This window comes from Bos indicus x Bos taurus, chromosome 16, assembly GCF_003369695.1.
Source record: "Bos indicus x Bos taurus breed Angus x Brahman F1 hybrid chromosome 16, Bos_hybrid_MaternalHap_v2.0, whole genome shotgun sequence".
Classification (NCBI taxonomy): domain Eukaryota; kingdom Metazoa; phylum Chordata; class Mammalia; order Artiodactyla; family Bovidae; genus Bos; species Bos indicus x Bos taurus.
The window spans coordinates 46,587,260-46,612,893 of NC_040091.1; the positions used below are offsets into that span (position 1 = coordinate 46,587,260).

Below are 25,634 nucleotides of genomic sequence, written 5' to 3' on the forward strand. Positions count from 1 at the left end.
GCTGGTGACTCTGGGCTGGGGCCAGGCTGTGTGTCGGGGAGCTGATGATCAGGTTGGGGGTCCCAGGGGCATTGGAACCAGCATCCGTCCTTTGGAATAGGCCCCAAAGGGTCATGCTGTCTGGGGCATGTTGGGGGGTGGGGTGGGTCAGGACATCTCAGGCCCCGCTGAGGGCTTGTGGCGGGGCTGCTCCCCCAGGTGGACGGCGACAATCCAGGAGGCAGCTGAAGAGCGACAGGGACAAGCCTCTGCCCCCTCTTCTTGCCCGAGTCGGCGGCAACATTGAGGTGGGGCCCGCCTGCACCCCCACTTTCCCACTTCTCTTTCCTGGAATTTATCTCATCTTTCAGAGCAAAGAGCTTACCCCTGCTGCCACCCTGGGGTGTGGAGGAGGGACGGGAGGGTTAGGGTTACACTGGGTCACATGCCAAGTGGAGGTGGGGGGCAGGGACAGACCCTTGGTCTGGGCTGTGCCCCTTTGGGTCCTGCCCCAGGTGGAGGCCCCCCCGTCTCCCCCTGCTTCCCCCCTGCTCCCCCGTCTCCTCCCCTCCCTGTGTCTTTCCCCTCAACTCTGAATTCCCTGCTCCCCCACCCTGCTGCCCGCCTTGCCCAGGTGCTAGGCTTCAATGCCCGCCAGCGGAAGGCCTTTTTGAACGCCATCATGCGCTGGGGCATGCCCCCCCAGGATGCCTTCAACTCCCACTGGCTGGTGCGGGACCTTCGTGGGAAGAGCGAGAAGGAGTTTAGGTAAAGGGGCTGAGGTGGTGGCCCAGGGTGTGGCCGCCCACCCGGAATGGGCAGGCTCCTCTGGACGGGCCAGCACAGTGAGCGGTGTTACTGCCAGGCTGGGGGCGGCCAGAGAACTCACTGCTGTCTGATGTCTGGTAGCTGAAGTCCAGGCCTGGGTAGGGTTCCTGTGTAGAGAACGTGACCGATCACCTCTGCCAGGGCAGCTGGTGTTAACAGAAGCACAGAGGATCTGGGTTCTCCAGGGGAAGGGCTGTCCCAGGAAGGTCCCCTGCCCAGGGCCCCCTCTGTTCTTCCCTCGGGCTTGACCCAGCAGGCCTGGTTGGGAGGCAGGTGATGGGTGACGATTCCAGCCAGGAGGTCCCCCGGGGTCCTGCCGGCCCCCCACTCCCTGAGCCCCAGTCCCCCCCCACCCCAGAGCCTATGTGTCCCTCTTCATGCGGCACCTGTGTGAGCCGGGGGCTGACGGCGCAGAGACCTTTGCGGACGGCGTGCCCCGTGAGGGCCTCTCCAGGCAGCACGTGCTCACGCGCATCGGGGTCATGTCACTAGTTAGGAAGAAGGTGGGTGAGTAGCCTTTACTGGGCTTTTCCTGGTGGTCGCCCATGGCCTGGGTGTGCCCCAGGGGGGGTCAGCGGGCAGAGAGCAAGCGCTTGGCAGTCCAGGGTCTGAGTCAGCTTAGAGGGATGGACCCATCTAAGGGTGGGGAAATGGGCGGTGGTTGGGAGGAGACTGGAGGCCAGGATGACACGTGGGGATGGGTGGGGGAAGGGCTTGGCATGGGGGTCTGCGGTCAGCCTTGGGTGGAGTCGGCAGCCACCCCAAGCCAGGGACACCCCCAGTCCTGCCGGCCACCCCAAGGCCCTCACATATGAGCTGTGACCACCTCCCTTCTGCCTCGCTCCCACCTGCCCAGGTTCAGGAGTTTGAGCACGTCAACGGGAAGTACAGCACCCCAGATCTGATCCCCGAGGGGCCCGAGGGCAAGAAGCCGGGCGAAGTCATCTCCTCGGATCCCAACACACCAGTGCCCGCCAGCCCTGCCCACCTCCTGCCTGGCCCTCTGGGCCTGCCAGGTCTGGACTCCAATGAGGAGGGGCGGGCACCCAGGTCATAGCAGGTGGCAAGGCACCAGGAGACCCCACGTCCTCCTTACATCCCACCTCCACAAAGCTTCTAGCTGAACAAGTATCACTACCCTAAGAGATTTTCTTTTTAATGACAGCTTTGAAATGTAGTTCACACACCACAATATTCAGTCTTTGCGTGCGTGCTAAGTCACTTCAGTTGTGTCTGATTGTTTGCGGCCCTATGAACTGTAACCTGCCAGGCTCCTCTGTCCATGGGATTCTTTAGGCAAGAATACTGGAGGTTGCCATTTCCTTCTCCAGGGGATCTTCCCAACCCAGGGATTGAACCTGCGTCTCTTATGTCTCCTGCATGGGCAGGCGGGTTCTTTATCACTAGTGCCACCTGGGAAGCCAAAAGCCTTTAAAAGTGTATTACCAGTTGTTTCTAGCATATCCATAGGATTGTGCAGCCATTGCCTCTGATTCCAGGGTGTTTTCATTAACCCCCAAAGAAACACATGCTCGTTAGTAGTGACACCCGATTCCTTCTCCTCATGTCTGTCCCTGGCAACCACTGATCTTTCTGTCTCTGTGGGTTTGCCTATTGCGGACATTTCATGTAAATGAAGTGCACCGTGTGGCCTTTTGCACCTAGCTTTCACTAGCATGTCATGTATTCCAGATTCATCCAGGTTTTAGGGTGTCAGCACTTCATTCCTTTTTGTAGCTGAATAATATTTGATTCCGTTGTTTGGATCCACCACATTTTGCATATCCATTCATCAGGTGATGGATTTTGGGTTGTTTCTACCTTTGGCTATGGTGAATAATGTGGTGAGTAACATTGCTTTGAACTTTTGTGTTCAATTGGAAATAGGTGTTTTCATTTCTCTTGGGTGTATAGGTAGGAATAGAATCGCTGGGTCACCTGGTATAACATTCTGAGGAACTGCCAAACTTTTTCACAGTGACTACACCATTTTACGTTCTACCAGCCGCTTATGAGGTTCCAGTTTCTCCACCTCCTGGCCAGCACTTATCTAACTTTTTGCTTATAGCCATCTTAGTGAGTGTGAAGGGGGAGTCTCATTGTGGTGTTTTACTTACTTATTTTTGGCTGTGCTGGGTCGTCGTTGCTGCCTGGGCTCTTCTCTAGCTGCAACGTGCAGGCTTCTCACTCTAGTGGCTTCTCTTGTTGTGGAGCACGGCTTCTCGGGCTTCAGTGGTTGCATCATGTGGACTCAGTAGTTGCGGTTCTCGGGCTCTAGAGCACAGGCTCAGTAGTTGTGGCACACAGGCTTAGCTGCTCTGAGGTATGTGGCATCTTCCCAGACCAGGGATCGACCCATGTCTCCTGCATTGGCAGACAGATTCTTTACCACTGAGCCACCAGGGAAGCCTGATGGTTTTGATTTCCATCTCTGGTGGCTGAAGACGTAGAGAATCTTTTCATGTGCTTCTGAGCTTTTTGTGCATCTTCTTTGGAGAAACATCATTTCACATCCTTTGCCCTTCCTTAATGGGTTATTTGTCTCTGAGTGTCTTTTTGGTGATCTGTGTGTTTATCTGGGTAAAACATCTTCTTCCCTGTTGTACCCCTCAGGCCTGGGGCATCCTGCCTGTCCCAGGTGACAGGTGAGGCCCCGAGAGGCTCAGCGCCTTTGAGGACATCCTGCTCCTGGGCACAGATGCCCTCTGGAGGTGGACATGCCTAGTTTTCTCCCTGGCCATCTCCTGGAGGAGATGGAGAAGGCCCAGCCCTCCCCTGAGCAGCTTAGCCCATGAGCTCTGTTTTCTCATCTGTGATGTGAAGTTGGGTAGTGACCACCTCCCAGGGCTCCTCAGAGCATGTGGGCCACTGGCCCTTGGCAGTGACTCAGCATGGAAGAGGCAGGTGGCCAGCCAGCCAGCCTGAAAGCCAGGACCACAGCTGGGCCATGCTGGCTCCCAGTGGGGCCTCCACCCACCTCACCTACTGTTTCCAGATGAGAGGCCCCCACAGCCTGTAATTCTGTCCTATTGGCCCCTGGCTTTGACCTCACTGGGCCCAGGGTCCTCTAAGACTCTCCACATTGCTGGCCTGGCCCGGGCTCTTTGGCTTCCCTGGTTCACCTGTCCTTCTGCAGGTGCCTGGCCCAGGATCCTCTCTGACTCCCCATTTCCTGCCCTTCTCCCTTCTCCCACCCCAGCCCACCTGTCTCACCCTTCTCCCTTGTTCTTTCAGACAAAATGGAAGCCCCACTAGGCTACATGGATGAGAAGGAGGTGGGGGTGCAGAAGCCAAAGAAGCCCCCAGAAATCCAGGTAGAGAAGATGCCAGTGTCTGGGCCCCTGTGGGTGTGGGGTGGGGGCTGGGTCCAGGGACCTTCTCAGGTTTTGCCCTTGGCAGCTGTAAGCCAGGCCTCCCTCCTGGCTCCAAGTTTGAGCCCCCAGGACTGGAGCATAGTTGAGAGCAAGCACTGGGAACCAGAGAGTGGATTCTAAGCCCAGGGCCCCTTCCCTGGCTCCTATTGAGGTCCAGGCCCTGTAGCTCCCGAGTCTCTCCTCCCTAGGCCCTGCCAACTGCCCTGGACAGAGTGGAGGGAGAGGACAAGCAGGAGAGCTCAGATGGCAAGGAGAGGGCCCGAGAGGAGCGACTGGAGGAGATGGAGAAGGCCCAGCCCTCCCCGGAGCAGCTGCTGAAAGGTGCGGGCTTCCACCCTGATGGAGTGTCAGGCCTGTCTCTCCCTGGCTGGGTGGGGGACCATGCATTGCTGTGTCCTAGTGCCGTAGGGCCCAGGATGAGGCGAGAGCCAGAGGCTCAGCTCTCTGAGCTCAGTTCTTTGCATGTGGGCTTTTCCTACTGTACACGTTGGAGGTTATTGGGCTACATCTTATTAGTGACTAAAAAAAAAAAAAAACACTATTTATTTGGCTACACCAGGTCTTAGTTGCAGCTTGTGGGATCTTTAGTTGAGGCATGCGAGCTCTAAGTTTTGGTATGTAGGATCTGTTCCCTGACCAGCGATTGAACCTAGGGCCCCTGCATTGGGAGCGTGGAATCTTAGCCACTGGATCTCCAGGGAAATCCCTGTTAGTGAGTTCTGAATCAATCACATTGTGGTCTGAACACATGAGTCTGTATGATATTGAAACCTTTTCTTGCTTCATGTGGTCAGATTTTGTAAATGCTCATGTGTGCTTGAAAAGAATATCTGTTCTTTTATTGCTGGATGTAAGGTTCTAAATATGTGCACTAGATCAGGGGTCCCCAAACTCCAGGATCTAATGCCTTATGATCTGAGATGGAGCCTATATGATAATAATAGAAATAAAGTGAACAGTAAATGTTATGCTCTTGAATCATCCCCGGGTCCATGGAAAAACTTGCTTCCATGAAACTGGTCCCTGGTGCCAAAAAGACTGGGGACCGCTGCATTAGATCGTTGCATTGTTCAGATTTTTTATATCCTTACTCATTTTTGGTTTGATCAGTCAAGTCTGAGAGGCTTATGTTAAATTTCTGTGATTGTGGGTCAGTCTCTGTTCTCCCAAGGCCAGATTTGGCTTTAGTTTGGAATTGGGTTGTTAGGTGCATATTGGTTCAGGTTTTTTCTGATTTTCTGGTGAAGTGTTTATTTATTATGTAATAACCTTCTTATTCCTCCTGATTCTTTTTACTTTAAGGTTTATTTAGGCTTAAATGGATTGAGCTTACTTTTGGGCTTTTCTGGTGGCTTAGATAGTAAAGAGTCTGTCTGCCATGCGGGAGACCCAGGTTTGATCCCTGGGTCGGGAAAGATGCTGTGGAGAAGGGAATGTCTACCCACTCCAGTATTCTTGCCTGGAGAATCCCATGGACAGAGGAGCCTGGCGGGCTACTGTCTACAGGGTTGCAAAGAGTCAGACATGATTGAGCAACTAACGCTTTCGTTTTCTTTCACTGAGCATAGTGCTTTCAAGGTTCATCTGTGTTGTAGCATGTATTGGAACTTCATTACTTTTTGTTGAGTATATTCTACCCTGTGGATACACATTTATTTTTCCATTCATCAGTTGATGGGTTTTGGGGTATTTCTGCTTTTTGGCTATTATGAATAATGCTGCTGTGAACATCCATGTATAGGTATTTGTGTGGATAGGCTTCAGTTCTCCTGGGTGTATACCTAGGAGTGAAATTGTTGGATCGCTTGGTAACTCTCATATTTGGGGGACCTACCAGATTGCTTGCTGCAGTGGCTACACCACTTTACATTCCCACCCACAGTGCATAGGGTTCATTTCTCCATATCTTTGTCAACTGCTGCTGCTGCTGCTAAGTCGCTTCCGTCGTGTCCGGCTCTGTGCGACCCCATAGACGGCAGCCCACCAGGCTTGCCCGTCCCTGGGATTCTCCAGGCAAGAACACTGGAGTGGGTTCCCATTTCCTTCTCCAATGCATGAAAGTGAAAAGTGAAAGTGAAGTCGCTCAGTCGTGTCCGACTTTTAGAGACCCCATGGACTGTAGCCCACCAGGCTCCTCCATCCATGGGATTTTCCAGGCAAGAGTACTGGAGTGGGGTGCCATTGCCTTCTCCAATCTTTGTCGACACTTGTTATTATCTCTCTTTTGGATTTTAGCCATCCTGGTGGGTGAAACGTCATAGCTCAAGTGGTTTTGATTTGCATTTCCCTTGTGTGTAAAGATGTTGAGTATCTTTTCAAATGTCATTGGCCATTTTTATATCTTTGTTAGAGAAATGTCTTTTCAGATCCTTTGTCCATTTTTCAATTGGGTTATTTATCTTTTTGTTATTGAGTTATAAGGGTTCTTTATAATACATGTTCCATATCAGATACATGATTTGCAGGTATTTTCTTACTTTCTTAAGTTTTATTTGTATAATTGAGTTTTAGGTTTATCTTTTGTTAAATAATATATGGTGGGACTTATTTTAAATCTAATCACAGAATCTCTATGTTTTAGTCAGCAATTTACTCTCTTTACATTTATTGTAATAGCTAGGTATCCGGATGAATTTCTGTTCTTATTTTGTGCTTTATATCACCCTGGCCTTTTCTTTTTTTTTCTCCTAGCATCTTTTGGATTGATCAGAATTTCTTTCTATTTCCCCCTTTCATCTCAACTCTTTTGGAAAGTTTGCAGTCAATTCTATTTTGTATTCTTAAATTTTTAACATGTTGCCTCCTGAATATTATAAGGACTATAGGCAACTTTATCTCCCACGTGCTGTTACTTATTTCTAAACTATAATCCTTATTTAGATTTTCCCACCCTCTTAACAATTTTGTGTTTTCTAGTATGTTCACTGTTGCTTTGTTCAATGTCCTTCTTCCCAAAATATACCCTTCAATGGTGCTTTCAACACATTTCTGTGGATGGCAAATTTCTCTCATTGTATGTTATTTTTCCTTTATATCTTATCGTATTTTTCTTGAATAATAATTAGCAAAATTCAAGGTGGGTTAGGAGTTTTCCCTCAGCATTTTGAAGACGTGATTTCTTTTGTACTCTGACTTCCACTGTGCTGAGAAGGCTGCTCTCAGGGTAATTGCTGCTCCTTTGTAAGAAACTTGCCTTTCCTATCTTTCCTAACATGGTAAGACCATTTTTAAGACTTTCTCTTAGTCTTTGGTCTTGTATGGTTTTACTACAATGAAATTTTTATTTATCCTGCTTGTGACTGACTGTGATTCTTAAAGTTGAGTATTGTGTCTTCTATTGATTATGGGCAAATTCTCAAGTCATTCCCTCCTTGAATGTTATCTTTCCTCCCATTAAGTTTATTTTCTTCTGGAATTCCTTTTACTCATTTATTCATTCATTATCCGACAAATATGTTTTGAACACCCACTGTGTGTTGGGAGCTGTCCCAGGCATTGGGGACACAGACAGTGAACCAAAGCCAAAGCCTTCGCATAGAATTTGTATTGTACTGGGGGACCTAGCTGATCAGCAATAGACACAAGTAGATCTTGTTTAACAAAAGGCTCCAAATTCAACAAAGAAATGAAAGCAGGTACAAGATTTGTTTCTCTGCAAGGCTTTTTGAATCACTCTCAGATCTAGCTTCAGTTTTTACTTTCTTCATACAGCTGTTTTTAACCTATTTGTACTATTTTCTATGGTTGCACAGTGAATTATTACACATTTAGCAGCATGAAATGACACCCATGTGTTAGCTCATGGTTGCATGGGTCAGAAGTCTGTGGTGGTATGACTGGATTCTCTGCCAAGGGACTTGCAAGATTGAAGTCAAGGCATTGACTGCACTGAATTCTCATCTGGAGGCCTGGGGGAAAATCTACTTCCGTGGTCATTCTTGTTGGCTAACTTCAGCTCCTTGGGGTTGGAGGACCGAATCCCTCTTCCCTTGCTGGCTCTCAGCGGGGGCCTGTTCTTGGCATCTAGAAACTGCCTACGTTTCTTGCCGTGGGGCTCATTCCATCTTCAAGCCAACAGTGGTACACCAATCCCCACCATGCTTCAGATCTCTGATGTCCTTTTCTGTGACCATTCAGAGAAAACCCTGCTTTTAAGGGGCTGGTGTGATGAGGTCATGCCCACCTGGATCAGATCGGATCAGATCAGATCAGTCGCTCAGTTGTGTCCAATTCTTTGCGACCCCATGAATCGCAGCAAGCCAGGCCTCCCGGTCCATCACCAACTCCCAGAGTTCACTCAGACTCACGACTGTCGAGTCAGTGATGCCATCCAGCCATCTCATCCTCTGTCATCCCCTTCTCCTCCTGCTCTCAGTCCCTCCCAGCATCAGAGTCTTTTCCGATGAGTCAACTCTTCGCATGAGGTGGCCAAAGTACTGGAGTTTCAGCTTTAGCATCATTCCTTCCAAAGAAATCCCAGGGCTGATCTCCTTGAGAATGGACTGGTTGGATCTCCTTGCAGTCCAAGGGACTCTCAAGAGTCTTCTCCAACACCACAGTTCAAAAGCATCAATTCTTTGGCGCTCAGCCTTCTTCACAGTCCAACTCTCACATCCATACATGACCACAGGAAAAACCATAGCCTTGACTAGACGGACCTTTGTTGGCAAAGTAATGTCTCTGCTTTTGAATATGCTATCTAGGTTGGTCATAACTGTCCTTCCAAGGAGTAAGCGCCTTTTAATTTCATGGCTGCAGTCACCATCTGTAGTGATTTTGGGGCCCAGAAAAATAAAGTCTAACACTGTTTCCACTGTTTCCCCATCTATTTCCCATGAAGTGATGGGACTGGATGCCATGATCTTCGTTTTCTGAATGTTGAGCTTTAAGCCAACTTTTTCACTCTCCACTTTCACTTTCATCAAGAGGCTTTTTAGTTCCTCTCCACTTTCTGCCATAAGGGTGGTGTCATCTGCATATCTGAGGTTATTGATATTTCTCCCAGAAATCTTGATTCCAGCTTGTGTTATAATCTCTGTCTTTTAAGGTCACCTGTGCCTTGTCACATGACTTGCTCAGGAGAGTAGAATCCATCAGATTCACAGTTCCAAGGATTATATACAAGGCTTGTACTCCAGGGGCAGGAAGTGTGGGAGGACACCTTAAAAATATGCAGTAAAACGTCTAACATATTAGCAATTGTGTATGTCATTTCTAGAGTTTTTAATCTAGCTTTTTCTGCTTCCTTTTTTTTGGACTTGTCTTTTCCTATGTATTCTCTTCCTTCTGTGTCTGGCTGATGGATATTGTTTTCTTTTTAACAATTCTTATTTATTTAATTTATTTCTTTTTTGGTTGCACTGGGTCTTCACTGCTGCACACGGGCTTTCTCTAGTTGTAGCAAGCGGGGGGTTCTCTTCATTGTGGTGGGTGGGTTTCCCATTGCAGTGGCTTCCCTTGCTGCAGAGTACAGGCTCTAGGGCTCGAAGGCTCTAGTGGTTGTGGCTTGTGGGCTCTAGAACGGGCTCAGTAGTTGTGGCCCGTGGGCTTTAGTTGTTCTACAGCGTGTGGATTCTTCCCAGACCAGGGATCGAACCTGTGTCTCCTGCATTGCCAGGTGGATTCTTATCCACTGTACCACAGGGAAGTCTGGGTATTGTTTTCTGAGTTTCATTGGGGTGCATCTTCATCAGGAATTGTTTTATCCTTGAGAACCCATGTCACTTGGGTAGCAGGAATGTCCCCCTTTCTGTTTCCAGAACTCCGGGGCCTCGTGGTCTGACTGGTGGCCTGGCTAGTCTAGGGCCAGTGTTATGGCACAATGCAGATTCTGCAGCCTGCACACCTGTGTGTTGGGTTTGGCTCCTCACTGGAGATTTTCTGACCCTGGACTCCACATGGGAGCCAGGCCTCCACAACTTGGCCATGAGCTGGTGGATGACACTTTTCTTCCTTTGCAGAGGCCTAGTGGTTGAAGAGTGTTAGTTTTTGTATTTAATTCCAGTTCTCTGCATCTTTGGGGCCTCGCCCTTCCTGTTCAGTGTAGAGACACAGCTGGAGTCCCCCAGGCCTCTTTCTGGTGTCCACTCACCCCCAACGCAGGACCCCAGTGCATGCTTCTTGAGCTTTTAGTTTCCCTTCGTTTATAGAAAGTGAAAGTGTTAGTTGCTCAGTTGTGTCTGACTCTCTGCAACCTTATAGACTGTAGCCTGCCAGGCTCCTCTGTCCATGGAATTCTCTAGGCAAGAATACTGGAGTGGGTTGCCTTTTCCTCCTCCAGGGGATCTTTCCAACCCAGGGATTGAACCTGGGTCTCCTGCATCGCAGGTGGATTCTTTACCTTCTGAGCCACCCAGGAAGTTCTGTCTTCATTTATGGCACATGATAATTTCCTTTAGTTTTGTGAGCACACCTATGTTTTTTTTTTTTTTAATGTGATAGGTTTTGCCTGACATTTCTGGGTGTCTGTAAGAGGTGTTTTGTGTTGATGAAGGCCTGACATGTTGCCAGAACTTTGAGTCCTCTGGTTGTCACTACAGTAGAGAGGGTCTGGGGACTGTGCCTTGAGAGAAGTTTGGGAGAGACTGCTGCTGAGATGGGTGGGTGGAATGAGGCCCAGTTACCACCTGCCTCCCCAGTGGATCCTCCCAGATGCTACCTGTTGGACTCCTGAGTAAGATGCTAGAGTGGATTCCGTGAGTGGCTATAATACTATTGGGAAGCCACCAGCCCAGAGTCCCTGCTGCCCTCTGGACCCCTCCCCCTCTCTGAACACCTTTTATCTTGCAGAAGAAGTGCTTCCTGAGAAGGAGAAGGTTCTGGACAAGCTGGAACTGAGCTTGATTCACAGCAGAGGCGACAGCAGTGACTTCAGGCCAGGTCTGGGGCTCTGGACTTTGCTCTGTCCCATGTCCTCCTTGGTCTCTTGAAGGAGCCATGAGGAGCCTTTTGAGCCTCCCCTTGGCCCCAGGCCCTGATTAGAGCTGCTGCATGGGAGCCTGGACTTGCCAGCCCTTGGAGGACAGACCTTCTACCTCCTATCTCCTGACCCCTCCTGTGGCCCTGGCCACCACTAGGAGGAAGGAGAGCTGGTCACAGAGTTTGGCCTGGAGCTTTGGGGTTCAGCTGGCAGCCTGTGTCCTTCTAAGTGTTGGAATGTTCTGGAACAGTTGCCCCCAGATCAGAGCCCCGAGGCAGCATTGCCACCCTTCAACATAAGCTACATTTTCACAGTCCCCCCCGCCCCGCCCCATTTTCCCAGGTGGTCCTGACTTGGTGGTAGAGGGGCATCCAGGCCCAGAGCAGCCCTCCCTGCTCAGGACAGAGAGAGGGTCCTGCTGATTAAAACCCTTGGGGGCAGTGAGTCCCTTGTGGGTGGGGAGGTATGTTTCCCGCTTGCCTCGGGGTCCCCAGTGCTTGGTGGAGCAAGCCCTCCCCCCGGGCACTGTCTTTGGAGTAGACGAGTGAGCATGGGTCTGTCCTCCCCCAGATGACACCAAAGCTGAGGAGAAGGAGCCTGTTGAGACCCAGCAAAATGGTGACAAAGAGGAAGATGAAGAGGGGAAGAAAGAGGACAAGATCGGGAAATTCAAGTTTATGTTCAACATTGCAGACGGGGGATTCACAGGTATCGAGGGTGAGGCCATGGCGAGAGAGCTGCAGGCTTCCTGACCGTGGGTCCCAGGAATCTGGGCGGATGGTTGTTTGATGCTAATGTGTGAATGGTTGACAAAATCCACGGTATAACCTTTCCCAGTGGCACTGGAACACTAAAGTGCTCGGGGTGGGGGTGGTGAGGGAGAGGCTTACCCGGGCCCACCCCTATGTGGGACGGGGGCACCTCATCCTGCTTCCCTCGGCTGGCTTCCCAGAGCTGCACACACTGTGGCAGAACGAGGAGCGTGCGGCTGTGTCCTCGGGGAAAATCTACGACATCTGGCACCGGCGCCACGACTACTGGCTGCTGGCGGGCATCGTCACGTATCCTTGGCCACGCCAGCGGGGCAGGGCTCCGGTCTGTCCCTCTGTGGGCCTCAGGGAAGGGTGTGGGGCTGGTGGGGGGCGGAGTCTGGGCTGGTGCTCCTGACCAGGTACCAAGGACCCTTTCCTGGTGGTGGTGATGACGACACTGACTGTGATCATAAAGGTAGCTTGTCCCTTTATACTCAGTACTCACTCCATCTTCACAGCAGCCTTCCCAAAGGGTTGCTACTATGATCCCCATTATATGGAGGAGGCAATAGGTGCTCAGAGAGGCCAAGTTACTTGCTCAGGGACACACAGCCCTTCCATTTGACTCTACAATGAATGCTCCTAATTCCAGACCTCACCTCATCTCAGTGATGACACCTGAAGGGTGCTTCACCATTTAGGAGGGCTTTTATTCATTTGTTCATTCTTCAATTCCATCTTTACTGATGATCTACCATGTGCCAAGCATGGAGTATGCAGCCATGAATGAAACAGCCCCAAATCTCTGTCTAGCCGGAGCTCATATCCAACTAGGGGTAGATGGTGAAAAATATAAATTAGCAAAATGTGGGGCTCAGTGAACATGAAAAGGTGGGGGTGAGGCAAACGGAGCTTTGGGGATGTGGGTTGTGTTTAATGTGGGAAGGTCAGAGAAGGTGATATTTGAGTGCAGACCTTCCAGAGACAAGGAGAGGGACACACTACCTGGGGAGAGCCCCCCAGCAAAGCCGGCCTTGATGACAGTCTCGAGTGAGACTAGTCATTATAATGAGAGGTGGAAAGTTGTAGGTCAGGAGTCAGCAGATCTTTCCTGGGAGGGACCCGGGAGTGGACATTTCAAGCTTCACAGAGGACGCCTCCACTCTGTCAAGGTAGCAAAAGTAACCACAGTACGTAAACCAACAAGCATGGCCATGTTCCAATAAAACTTTATTTACAAAACCAGGCTGTGGGCTGGATTTGGCCTGCAGGCCACAGTTTACTGAGGTTACATTGCTTGGAGCTGGAACTTTCCTGGTGGTTCAGTGGCTTAAGATTCTGTGCTCCCAGTTCAGGGGATGGGGGTTCAATCCCTGGTCAGGGAACCAGATCCCACGTGCTGCAACCAAGACCAAGTGCAGCTAAATAAATAACACACAGAGTTAAAAAACAAACAAAAAAAGATGCTTGGAGCCAGCTTGCCTGGGTTCAGATCCCGACTCGGCCCCTCTCTAACTGTGGGCCCTTGGCAAGAAAACTTCGTGGTGTTTCTTTGTTCCCTCTGGCTGCAGGGGAGGCCCCTTCCTTGCCTGTCCCTGGCTCCTTGGTGCTCCTTGGCTCACAGCTGCATCATTCATCTCTGCCTCTGTTGTCACAGGGCCTTCTTCCCTGGGTATCTCTTTGTCTGTGTCCAAATTTCCTCCTCTTATGAGGACCTCAGTCACTGGATTGGTGCCCACTCCACCCCAGGATGACCCTTTCTTAATTTAATTAATTGATTTGATTAATCTGCAAATGCCCTATTTCCAGCTAGGGTCACAGCACAGGTGCTGGGGGTTAGAACTCGGCTGCCTCCACCATCTGGATTTGGGGGATGAAGAAGTTTATCCGGTGAAGCCTCAGGCCCTGCCTGGGCCCCTGGGGGCCCCTGTCGGTGTCCGCTGATTGTCAGGTCACTGTCACCCACACAGTCCTCTTGCAGCCAAGGTTAATGCCTGTCTGGAAAGCGCAGAGCCAAGACGCCAGACCCTAGGCTGGTTCCCCCTCACCCCCTCCCTCCACCCCATGGCCAGGTTTGCCCTTAACGGCCCCCCACCTAGGCATGGCTATGCCCGCTGGCAGGACATCCAGAACGACCCGAGATACATGATCCTCAATGAGCCCTTCAAGTCTGAGATCCACAAGGGCAACTACTTGGAGATGAAGAACAAGTTCCTGGCCCGCAGGTTCAAGGTCAGTCCTTGGCAGGGGCCAGAGGTTGAGGGTTAGGGGGCTGCAAGAGGGTGGGTTATGGGAGGGCCTGGGGCAAAGAAACGAGCAAGCATTTCTTATACCCCGCCCGTATATCCGGGTGTGGGCCAGACTGTCCATGAAAGGGAATCGTTGAGTCAACCAACAGGTGCTGGCTCCTTGCTCTAAAGCCAGACCCCGCTGGGCAAGCGTCCCTGCTCTGGGTAATGGGTGCAGAGGATCCAGCTTGGGGAGGGCTCTGAGGGGTGGCCAAGAGAGTGGACAACAACTGGGTGGGGAGGGGCTGTCTTCCTTCCTTCCTTTCTTTCAGAGCCCTGGCCGGTGGGAGTGGGTGCTGGGGGGGAGGCAGCCAGGCCAGCACTCAGTCCCTCCCCTCACCCTGACCCCCTCTCACCCCACTCCCACCAGCTGCTGGAGCAGGCGCTGGTCATTGAGGAACAGCTCCGGAGGGCCGCATACCTCAACATGACCCAGGACCCCAACCATCCTGCCATGGCCCTCAACGCCCGCCTGGCCGAGGTGGAGTGCCTTGCTGAGAGCCACCAGCACCTGTCCAAGGAGTCCCTCGCCGGGAACAAGCCTGCCAATGCTGTGCTGCACAAGGGTGAGTGAGCCCGTCCCCTGGAGATGGGCCCGCACCTTGCGGCGCCCAGTGGCTCCTTGGCAGTAGGTGGGGGCGTGGGGCAGGGGGTAAGACATCAGCCCCTAGGGCACCGCCTCCAAGCCAGATGGGACAGACTGTCACCCAGCCTCTGCTCTTACGTGCGGCAAAAGTGAGGCCCTTGCTTTTCTGGCCTTTTTCTGAAGGTCAGTGCCATGTAGGCCCTGGGTGGGGGGGTAGGTGATATAGCAGAATATTAAGTTGTACAGGCTTGTTTATTGGGCCCAGACAGTATGCTTTATTTCTATTTTTTAACTTCTTTTAGTGAAAGAGATAAGGACCCTTTAAAAGTTTTTAGTTTTTATTGACTTATAATTGATTTATACTGTTGTGTTACTTTCTGCTGTACAGCAAAGTGAATCAGTTATACATATAGATCCGACTCATTGGAGAAAACCCTGGTGCTGGGAAAGATTGAGGGCAGGAGGTGACGGGGATGGCAGAGGATGAGATGATTAGATGGCATCACCAACTCAATGAACATGAGTCTGAGCAAACTCTGGGAGATAGTGAAGGACAGGGGATCCTGAGCATGCTGTAGTCCACGAGGTCACAAAGAGTCAGACACAACTGAATGACTGAACAACTCTATTTAGATTCTTTTCCTATATAGGTCATTACAGACTATTGAGCAGAGTTCCCTGTGCGGTATAGTAGGTCCTTATTGGTTATCTATTTTATTTTATTTTTTGAATATTTATTTGGCCGTGTCAGGTCTCAGTTGCGGCATGTGGGATCTTTGTTATGGACTCTAGTTGTGGTGTGTGGGCTCAGAGTTGTGGTGGGAAAGCTTAGTTGCTCTTTGGCATGTGGGATCTTAGCTACCCGATCAAGGATTGAACCCACATCCCTGGCCTTGCAAGGTGGATTCTTAACCACTGGACCACCAGGGAAATCCTTATTTTTTATATAGTACCGATATATGTCAATCCCAGTCTCCCAATTTATGTCAGTATCTTTAAACACATTGTTCCTTTACTCTGCAATATTTTTAAGTGGTGAGGTTTCTTATCTCATTTTAAAGTTGGGGACATTGATGCTTAGGGAGGTGAAGTAATTGCCCAAGGTCTCCTGGGATTCAGACCTTTGACCCTTGTTGTCCTAATCCCGAGAAAGTGCCCAGGCTGGTTAGGGGAGGGTGAGCCAAGCTCACCCCGAGGGCCCTGGACTCTGTGGCCCTGGCTGTTTGGGAGAAGTTTCTCGAGGCCGCTCTGCTCCTGGGCTTGGCCAGGGCTGCAGACCTCCCTGGTCGCCAGGAGGCTGGCCGAGGGCCCGGAGGGAAGCCTAGTGTTGGGTCAGAGCTCCGGGCTCTCATCTTTGCAGCCCTCGGGGCCCCGGGAGAAGCTGTTTGGAAAACGGGACTCTGGTCCAGCGGGCGGGTCTCTGATGTGTTTGCTGGGAGGGCTGAGTAGGGGGCGCCCCCTGGCGTCCGCTGCGCGGCGTGCAAGTCACACGGTAACACAGCCTTGTTAATAAGCACCGGCCTGGGCGTCCGCGTCCCAGCTCCTCCCCCTCCCCGTCTCCCTCCCCAGTCCTGAACCAGCTGGAGGAGCTGCTGAGCGACATGAAGGCGGACGTGACGCGCCTCCCCTCCATGCTGTCCCGCATTCCCCCGGTGGCCGCCCGCCTCCAGATGTCGGAGCGCAGCATCCTGAGCCGCCTGACCAACCGAGCCGGCGACCCCACCATCCAGCAGGTCAGGCTCGGCGCGCGCCCTGGGCCCCAGGCCCCCATGCACGAACGTCCTGGGCGCCCTGGGGCGGAACTCGGGCCGGTGCGGGACTTGGACCTTTAAACCTGAGTCCTTGCCTCCAGGGCGCTTTCGGCTCCTCCCAGATGTACAACAACAACTTTGGGCCCAACTTCCGGGGCCCTGGACCGGGAGGGATTGTCAACTACAACCAGATGCCCCTGGGGCCCTATGTGACCGGTAGGTGCCCGTCTGCTCCCTGGCGGCATGTGCAGGGGCGCCCGCGGGCCCCGCCCGCGTCCGCCGCCCCAGCGAGCCGAGCTTCCCTCTCTCTGCACAGATATCTAGCCGGCCCCGAGACCTCGCTCTGGTGCAGCGCTCCTTTCCAGCGGAGGTGAGGCCTCTCCAGGGACTCCGCCGTCCCTCTCCCCTCCATGGCTGCACCAGTCAGTCCCCACTCCCTGTGCTTATCCACAGCCCTGAGTCTGGGGTCCTCTGCTGCCTCTTGGGGCTTAGGGGGTCTTGCCCTTCCCTGCTGGGGACCATCTTGGGGCCGGTGTGTCTTCCCAGGCTTCCAGACACTCCCCTGGGAGGCTGGGAGGTGGGACATGGGCAGGTACATGTGGGGATCTCCGTTGCGTACACGGGTGTGCCTGTGTGCACATATGCAGGATGCGTGCGTGTCCGTGGTAGTGAGTCGGGGACCATTGCCCCCAGCCTGGAACCCTTTTCTGCCTGCACTTTCCTGCTGGGTGGTGGGCGCCCTGGGACATCACCCCCCCTCCCCTGGCCACCCCACCTTGTGCCCAGGACCAGGAGGGTGGCTCAGGGTGTGTGTGGGTCAGTGTCACTGGCTGGGAGATGGTTTTATTCGTGAGAAGCCACCAGTCCACTCTGGCCTCTTCCACCTGGCCGGCAGCCCCTGCTAAGCTGTCTGTCCTGGTAGAACCACTGCTTCAGGGTAGAGGCCCTGGGGTGGGGGTGGTTTCCAGATGGGCCCTCCCTGGGGTCCCCGCTTCCTATACTCCAGGTGTGGGAGGTCTGGGCTAGGAGCCCCTCTGGTTGCAGTTGGCTGTGACAGGTGGCAGTGGTGGCTCCAGGGTGTTGGGTGAACCCCCAGTGGGGATGTGAGCACCCAGCTCTGTGACCCATGACCCACCTCTTGCAGCCACGCCTGCCGGGCCCCCTGCCTGATCCCCACAGGAGAGAAAAGCTGCCGCCTTTCTAGAGCCAGGCCACCTGAGGACAGAAGGGGAAACTGAGTCATGCCATCACTGGGGACAAGACCCAGCCAGAAGTGCCACCTGCTCTTAATCCCAGTGTCTCCCACACCACCTTGGCTGGCTCTGCCAGGACGACTTCCTAGAAGAGATTTCGTTTCTTTGTACATCTTTTTGCACTTTCCTATTGAAGACTTGAACAAATTTGTCTTGATAAAAGTTGAGTGACGTGTGGAGGAGTCTGACATGCAGCACTTAGGCCTCTCTCTGTGGACGGGCTCCGGACCTGAGGGAAGCTCCCGGGAGCCCAGCCGCCGCCCTGGACTTGGCCTGGTTGAGGAGGACGTGGCGCCCGCCCTGGACGGGCTCTGTGTGCCCCTCTCCCCCGTCCCGTCTGCACCGTGTGACTGCCTGTACTCTGACCCTGGCCCAGTGGGGCCCCCCAGTGCCAGGTGGGTCAGAACTGGGGAGCCGCCCGGCCTGCAGGTAGAGACCTGGCTGGCGTCCAGGCCAGGCCAGGCCAGGCTGCGTCCTGCAAGGCTGGAGACCACAGGTAATGTGTTCTCTCTGTGGGGGAGAGGGCTCCATCGGCACGTGTCTGACCCTGACCCAGCCTGTCTCACAGGCCCCCTGGACTCTGTCGTCACTCGTGGAGGGTCTTTGGCCCCTGCCGTGTGTGGCAGGTCACGGCATGTGCTCCCCAGAGAGAAGAGACGGCAGGTGTCAGCCTGGGGGCTGCTGGGGCCCTGGTCTCAGGCAGCTGTGGGAAGGGGCTTACTCTCCTGCCCCGGATGTGGCTGCTGTCCCAGCAGTGCTGAGAGTGGCCCCGGAGCCCCTGGTCCTGCCCTGTGCCCTGGGAAGCCCTTTATACCCACTCCCCATGTTGTCTTCTGGTGGCTGACATGGAGAAACCAGGCCAGCCGCCTGGAGCCTGGACTTATCCCTCCCCTGTCCCTGGAGAGGCCTTGATCCCAGCACTTGCCCCCTGGGGCAGGTCTGTGACGGCCCTCACTGTGTTCTTCAAAGGTTTGGGGAAAGCTTGGAGGCAGGGGACTGGATCCATTGGCCTGTCCAGTCCTCCCAACTGGAGTGTCCCCAGCCTCCTGCTCTGTTTGCTGCCAGGAGTGTCCTGCTGGAATCCCGATCGCCTTCCACCCAGCTGGTGGCGCCCTCTGATGGCTCCAGTTCAGAGGAACAGAGGGATGGGCCAGGACCTGGGTCTGTCCGTGTCTCATGTTCCCTCTGGCCCAGCCTCAGCCTGGAAGGGATTTCAGAGCCTTGACCAGGGAGCCTTGACCTTCCTGGAGTGGAGCCCTGGTGCAGAATCCTGTCCAAGTGAGAGCCAGGGTGGGCCTGGATGGGGGGCACCTTAGGGGGGCACCATAGGAGGGCTCCGTTCAGCTCCCTGGCCAGGACTAGGGCCGGGATTTGGGGGTGACTTGGGGACATGGGGCCATTGGCCAACCCTCCCAGAGCCCTCATCTATAAATGGCTCTCCCAGAACCCCTAAAGGACCGGACCACAAGGCCCCATTTATCTCCAGGCCGACTGACCCTGGCATTGTGGGTGGAGGAATGGGAGGCAGCCTGAAAGTGGTACACGGGTGTACGTGTGGCAGGACACGTGTGGCAGCAGGTGACCTCACCCTCCAGGAAGGGTTGGGTCACTCCTGCCCACTGTGGTTTCTCCAGTGCCACGTGGGCCTGTGTGTTCCTTGCAAAGGCTCTGGCTCAGGCCATGGGCTGGGTGACTGCCACGAACCCCCCACCCAGGGCCCCGTGACTGTGTCCTCCCAGGCAGGTGGTCAGTCCTGCGGCTGGGCTTGTGGGGAACACAGTGGACAGGTCCTGAGTGTCAGGGGGCACCTGGTGGAGGACAGGGGTCTGCGTCCCCACTGCCCAACTCCAAGAGCGGGTGGTCCTTTCCCCACCAGCCCTTGCTTCCCGCCCTCCCTCCGTCTCCTCCCTAGGCCTCTACCCTTTTCCACTACCAGCTGGACCAGGCACCAGGGATCGGCCCAGCCACCGGCACTGCCTGGTCCAGGAAGGGCTCAGCTCTCCAAGACCAGCACTTGGGAGGCCTGGGAGGGCGACTGCAGACAGCTGGGGCGTGGGTTTCTGGTTTTGGAGAGGAAAAAGGATCTAGAGAATGTTTTTCTTGGTTTATCAGTTACCCCCCTCCCAGAGTTGTAGTGGAGTGTGGGCAGTGGGGCGTCTGTGCTCTCGGGCACCTTCAGGCTGGTTTTGTTTTTGCTCTTGGCACAATGGGGGTTGTCGTGCAAGTGGAAGCCCCAAAGTGCCAGCCCCATTTTTGTCCCCGGCCACTTTATTATTTAGACCAGTGCTGAGTAGGCTTTCTGTTGAACCATCTTTGGGCACAGTCTCGGAGGGCATTGGCTCCTGGGCTCCCCGGTGACCACGGGAGTTTGGGTTGGACTGTGTCTGGGGGTCCCCTCGCACACGCCCACCACGGAAACACAACCTGAGACTCCCCCTGTGCACAGAGACCCTCCCTGCAAGCCGCCTTCAGAAGCTCCTTTGTTTTCTGCAAGTGATGACCATGGGCCCATCCTGCTGGTACTCATGACTGGGCAGGCACCTGCCCTCCTACTGGTTGGGGGTCCCTTCCCAGGGTCCTCTGGGGGAATCCCTGGCCCAGGTTGGGGGCTGACCGAGTCGCACCCCATGGACACCTGCAGCCTTTGCTCCCAGTTATTGGGTCCCAGGGATGTTGAGGGCCTGATGGGGTCGTGTAGAGGGTGGGCTTGGGAACCTCCAGAGTGGGGTGGCAGGAAGGAGCTTGGGTGGGAGGCGGGGGCTGAGGTTTTGGCCCGGCCACAGCCCAGTGTCCCGCCTCTGCACCTGCAGCTGTCCTCTGCTGATGACCCATCTCTGTTGAGGAAGCCGCCCCCCCCCCACCCCGATTTTATATTTCTGGAAGTTTACAGGTTGTGGTGCATCAGCCCAAAGTCATTGGCTTGTGTTTTGGGATTTTTTTCTTAGTTTTCAGATTTTTTTTAAACAAAGTATTTTTTTAGGTGCGATAACCCAGAAAGGGCCCGTTGGGTGTGTGTGTGTCCTGAACCCCTGATACCGAGGTGGGAGTCCGAGCCTCCTATGCTCCTCTGGGCCTGAGCATGAGGGGAGGGTCCCACCTGCACTGCCCCCCTCCCCAGGCATCAGTGCGTGGGGGGATGAGGGAGCAGAACCCCACCCAGGCCTGCATCTGGCCCTGCTGAGAAGCGCCTGCCCCTTCCCTAGCACAAGCCCAGGCTGACGAAGGGGCCGGGCGCTGGGGTGAGTCGAGGGGGCGGGTCCCAGCCAGGAGCTGGAGCTGGAGGCTGAGCCCCTGTGCGCAGTGACCTATCCGGTCCTCGGGAGGATGTGTGGGAGGCTTGACAAGGACTGTACCTGACACCGTCCCCTTCACTTTGTACTCTGTGTGTATGTCTTGGTTTTCCGTGTTTTAATAAATCCTCTGGGAAAGGATTGAATCAGTGTTCTCCTAGCTTTTCACTGATCTAGGATCGGGGTGGGAAAAGATGTTGGGGGGAGGGGGTGTCTCCTGAAGCTACCTCTCACCCGAGAAGACACGGCCCCATGAGGCTGGGGGGCTTGCTGGAACGGAGGGCACCCGAGAAGGGGTGTTCAGGGGTGGTGCCGGCCCCTCCCCCCTGCATCCTGAAATCAAATTGCTCAGGAACACTGAGCCCCGTAGACGGGCCCGCAGGCCTCCCTGGACCCCGACCTCTCTGTCCCTGAGGGCCCAGCAGCCTGCCACCAACCTGCGATGGCAAGAGAGACTGTATTGGTGAGGGGGGCAGGCAGGGCATTCCAACCCCAATCACCTGGGACAGACTTGGGTTCTCGGTCCCCAGTCTTTGCTTCTCCCCCCAGGGCCCATGTCTCCCAACCTCCCCTTGGCTCCAGGCTCAGGATTTGGTCTGCTGGCCTTTAAAGATACCTCCTCCCACTGCCCTCGACCCAGCCCTGACCCTGAATACCCTGCAAAGGAGAGGAGCGGAGATGAGCAGACCCTGACGGGCTTGGGTTTTATTTTGTCATTCCATAAATACGGCACTGTGTCTCCGCTGTGTCATTGGAAGCGCGAGGCGTATGGTGTCTCTGCCTGTGGGGGGGTGATGCAGTTAGCTGAGGAGCCACAGTCATTAAAAAAAAAGGGGGAGAGAAACAGCACATTATTTACACTGCCAGAGAGAACAGGAGACAGGGTAAACCCCTCTGTCGTTCTTGGGACCTCAAACTTGCTGTAGATTTGGGATGAAAAATGGTAGGGGCTGCATGTGTCCTTAGCAAGGAAGACTGGTCCCGCTCCCACGCAGACTGGGCCTTCTTCCCTGGTGGGGAACTCCCAAGGTGGACCCCTGGGGGCAAACTCTGCTTCCAGGGGAGGGTGAGAGGATGGCTGGCAGGTGGCTGGGGACCGTGGGGGGACTTCTCCTCAACAGGGTAGGGTGAGGATGGCTGGTCTCAAACCCAAGCTGAAGTTCAGGCTTCCCCTCCAGGGCCTGCCTTGGCCAAGCTCTTTGTCTCCAGGCTCTCCCTGCCCTCGAGCCCCACTCCATCCCTTCCTTACTCCAGCCTCCTCCCACTAAGTTGGGTGACCCTTCCTCAGGAAGTGGAGCCCCATCCTTCCATACCCACTTGCCGGGGGGCGATGCAGAACTAGGCTGCAGACAGCACCCCAGGGCCTGGAACAGGCTTGGGACTTGGTGCTGGGCATCTCGGCCTTGGAAGAGCATGGCCCTGAGAGCCCACGTCTCCCACTGGGCTTGTCCTTCCCAGATGTAAAGCTCACGGGGTGGGGCGGCAGGCCCAAACATGGGCCCAATTGCAAGCCCGGGTCCCTCTTCCATTGGTGGGTGGGCAGGGTGGCAGCACTGTGGAGGGGGCCCAGCCAGACTCCAGGGAGGGGCAGGTGACCTGGCTCCTGAGCATGGCCAGCTGTTGGGACACTTGGGCTCTGCCTGGTGGACTGTAGCGTCTTGTCCTTGGAGCTAGGCCCCCCAACCCATGTGATGGTGGCAACTTTCTTGGGACAGGTTTGTCCCTCCTCATGCTCATTAGGGTGAAACTTGCAGGAGACTTGGTGAAGAAGACCCCCAGGGGTCTAGTCTACAAGAAGGGAGAAGGTTCTAGACTCCAGGGTCAGCACAAAGGTCTGGAGTGGAGGAAGTTGTTCTCCCCCCACCTTGTGGCTTTCCTAAAGTCAGTTTCCTAGGCCTCAGCTCTGCCAGGACTGGACGGTAGGCCTTTGGGAATAATGGCAGGGAGGTCCATGTCTGCCCAGGGGTGAGTGTGAGAATGTAGGGGGCACCCGGGGCAGGGGGCGCCCAGTGTAGGAGTCACCCAGGCCCATACACAGAAGGCCAGTGCATTCAAAGAGCCTGGCTCGGGTCCCCTGCACAGCCAGCAAAATCTGGGGTGCCGCTCAGGACCATGGGGGCTGGGCCTGCTGGCTGAGGGCCCCTCCCCTCCTCTATCCCTGCAGCCCCAGGCCTGGCTGTAAAGGGGCTGACACTTCTGAAGGTCCTTGCCTCTGTCCCTGTCCCCAACCTGTTCCAGGCTGGGGTGTGGGGTGTGGAAAGGAATGATGAACCCCAGCCATCCCTCCCTCTTCAGAGGCTGTGTGAGGGTGTCCTGGGGAAGAACCGCTGCCTCGCTGCCCTGGCAACAAGCTCTGAGCACCCCACCTGACCTGCTCTGAGCCCTTGCTGGGGACGCTGCTCCAGGGAGAGGCTACGGGGGTCTTCACCTGGACTGTGGGGGTTGCTGCCCAGGCCCTGGGCATGAAGCACAGAAAACCCCAGGAACCTGCCCTCACTGAAGGGTCCCAGAATGTCCTCTCTGCAGACCCCAAGGCCACCACCCTGGGCAGAGCAGAGGCTGGCCACCCCATGTGTGGTCAGCAGCCACAGTCAGCTAAGCATGCATGACCTTGGGGCCTTCCAGGCAAGGACAGAGGGGCAAAGGACTGGGCACCAGGTGGGGAGGGACCCGGCCTAGAGTCTGGACACGGGCTCATTAGTTGTATACGAGGAGGAAGTCAGTGGGGCGATGAGCTTGAAGTCAGACCCCTGACTTCCTGTGGGTCCACCCTGGAACAATCGAACCCCCTTGGATCCTTGCCTCTGCCAGCAAGGGTGGGGGTGGGGGTCAAAGGACAGCTCGGAAGGCCCCTCGGAGACCCAGTGAGGCAGGTGGTGTGGAGAAGGGGGTGTAGGAGAATCTGATGTCAGGCCCAATGACAGTACCTGGAGCCCTTGGCAAGAGGGGGGATGAGGGAGACCCCAGTGGGAGGCCCACCCCAACCAGGGCCCAGCTGAGGGGCCACAGGAAGAGCCAGACCTGGCTTCCTCTTCCCCTCCCCAGTACCAGGTGGGCTTCTTGGCAGAGGAGAGGCCAGCTCTGCCTGCCCCTAGGCCCCAACGGGTCTCGGCCTGGCCTGGACTTGAGTCTCTGAGATGGGGCGTGGCTGGGAGAAACGTCGTTTCTTGGTGGAAGATGAGCAGAGGCGGCAGGCTTGGGCGGGACGGCTCGAATGCCTTTGAATTGATGCCAACCCTCCGGCATGAATCTGACGTTAGTCCTGTGAAGCAGCAGGTGCCGTGTGGCAGCGACTTTTGAGATCTTCTCCTGATGACACGTTGGTGTGTTGCTTTGTTTTTGATGCAAACCACACTCTTGGCTTCAAAATAGCTTAAGCGAGCAAACAGAGAGGCTAGGAGGGAGATGAAACTGTCCAGGCAAATGGTTGGGGGCTTCTTAGGATCTGTAGTCCTTTTTGCTGTAGGGCTTATTGCCCAAAATACTATCGATCTCGTGGATGATGGAAGACGACAGTTTTGGAAGGACCTGTGTGCAAAGACGGGAGCTAGTCAGAATCAACCTGCAGACGAGGTGATGTGTAATGGAGCAGGACCTTATGGGGCCTTCCTGGTACAGACCCCACCCCTCCCATGTCCTCCATACCTGCCTCTTGTCTGTAGAAAGACTTTAACCAAAGAATAAATTCAATTGGAGAAGTGAGAAAATGCAAAAACAAAGAAAAGCAGTGAAACAAGACAATAATAATTGTGTAGCCATTAAGCAAAGTCAGGGGGACCTTTTAGTTCATCCTCAAGGGCTGTAGATTGTATTCTGAGCCATGTCCTTTGAGCTCTTCTGTAGATACTGAAACTCCCATCACGTGGAAGAAGTTAACAACATCACTACCAGACTGTAGCCATGACATGAACTGCTCCATCATGCACAATTCTGAGAACCAGCCTCAGAGAAATGGGAACAAACTGACCCTAGAACTGAAGATTGTGCGTGTGTGTGTTAGTCGCTCAGATTGTGTGTGTGTGTGTTAGTCGCTCACTCATGTCCAACTCTTTGTGATCCCATGGACTGTGGGTCAGGGGATCAGGAAGATCCCCTGGAGAAGGAAATGGCTACCCACTCCAGTATTCTTGCCTGGAGAATCCCATGGACAGAACTGAAGATTAATTGTGCTTAAAACAATTAAGATGACCCTGATCAATTCATGTTGATGTATGGCAGAAACTAACAATATGGTAAAGCAATTATCCTCCAATTAAATAAAAGGATGACCCTGATCAGATGATCGCATGATCAATTTCAAGATGACTGTTGGAGCTGACTGTGCTGTTCTGCTTGTAGCCACTCCTCAACCTGTGTACCCCTGAAACTCCCCTTTGAAATCTCTTGCTCCCTGATTGACAAGGGGAAGTCTGTTTGGGGACAGGAGTCCACCTTCTCCCCAGGACTGCTGGCCTCCTCAATAAAGATGTCTTTCCTTTTGCCCAACACTTATCTCTCAGTATTGGATTCTTGAATGATGAGCAGTCAAACCTCACTTCGGTAACAGGGAGACATTCTTCCAGCTGTCCGCTGGCCCTGGCCTGCCCCACCCTCATTGCCTGCAGCTTGTGGAGC

At 54.1% G+C, this 25,634-nt stretch overlaps 2 protein-coding genes across 13 annotated transcripts in view; one reads left to right on the top strand and one right to left on the bottom strand.

Moving 5' to 3' along the window:
- The window catches only part of CHD5 (chromodomain helicase DNA binding protein 5), a 71,595-nt gene extending 50,429 nt beyond the window's left edge, over positions 1–21,166 (top strand). For 2 of the 5 annotated variants that reach the window (XM_027565075.1, XM_027565071.1), the window contains exons 28-42: positions 199–287; positions 614–747; positions 1,166–1,310; positions 1,664–1,823; positions 4,042–4,121; positions 4,370–4,502; positions 10,971–11,060; positions 11,671–11,817; positions 12,053–12,161; positions 13,952–14,084; positions 14,511–14,706; positions 16,296–16,459; positions 16,579–16,693; positions 16,794–16,847; positions 17,622–21,166. In XM_027565075.1, the coding sequence (XP_027420876.1) occupies positions 199–287; positions 614–747; positions 1,166–1,310; positions 1,664–1,823; positions 4,042–4,121; positions 4,370–4,502; positions 10,971–11,060; positions 11,671–11,817; positions 12,053–12,161; positions 13,952–14,084; positions 14,511–14,706; positions 16,296–16,459; positions 16,579–16,693; positions 16,794–16,801 (1,703 nt within the window). In that variant the 3' untranslated portion in view covers positions 16,802–16,847; positions 17,622–21,166. The remainder of the gene's footprint in view (positions 1–198; positions 288–613; positions 748–1,165; positions 1,311–1,663; positions 1,824–4,041; positions 4,122–4,369; positions 4,503–10,970; positions 11,061–11,670; positions 11,818–12,052; positions 12,162–13,951; positions 14,085–14,510; positions 14,707–16,295; positions 16,460–16,578; positions 16,694–16,793; positions 16,848–17,621) is intronic. The other 3 variants (XM_027565076.1, XM_027565072.1, XM_027565073.1) reach the window with 2 other exon arrangements.
- A 531-nt stretch (positions 21,167–21,697) lies between these two features.
- Positions 21,698–25,634, bottom strand: part of KCNAB2 (potassium voltage-gated channel subfamily A regulatory beta subunit 2) — a 96,065-nt gene continuing 92,128 nt past the window's right edge. For 5 of the 8 annotated variants that reach the window (XM_027565083.1, XM_027565089.1, XM_027565086.1 and 2 more), the window contains one exon: positions 24,459–24,548. In XM_027565083.1, the coding sequence (XP_027420884.1) occupies positions 24,459–24,548 (90 nt within the window). Of the gene's footprint in view, positions 24,549–25,634 lie in introns of all 8 variants that reach the window. The other 3 variants (XM_027565091.1, XM_027565090.1, XM_027565088.1) reach the window with 2 other exon arrangements.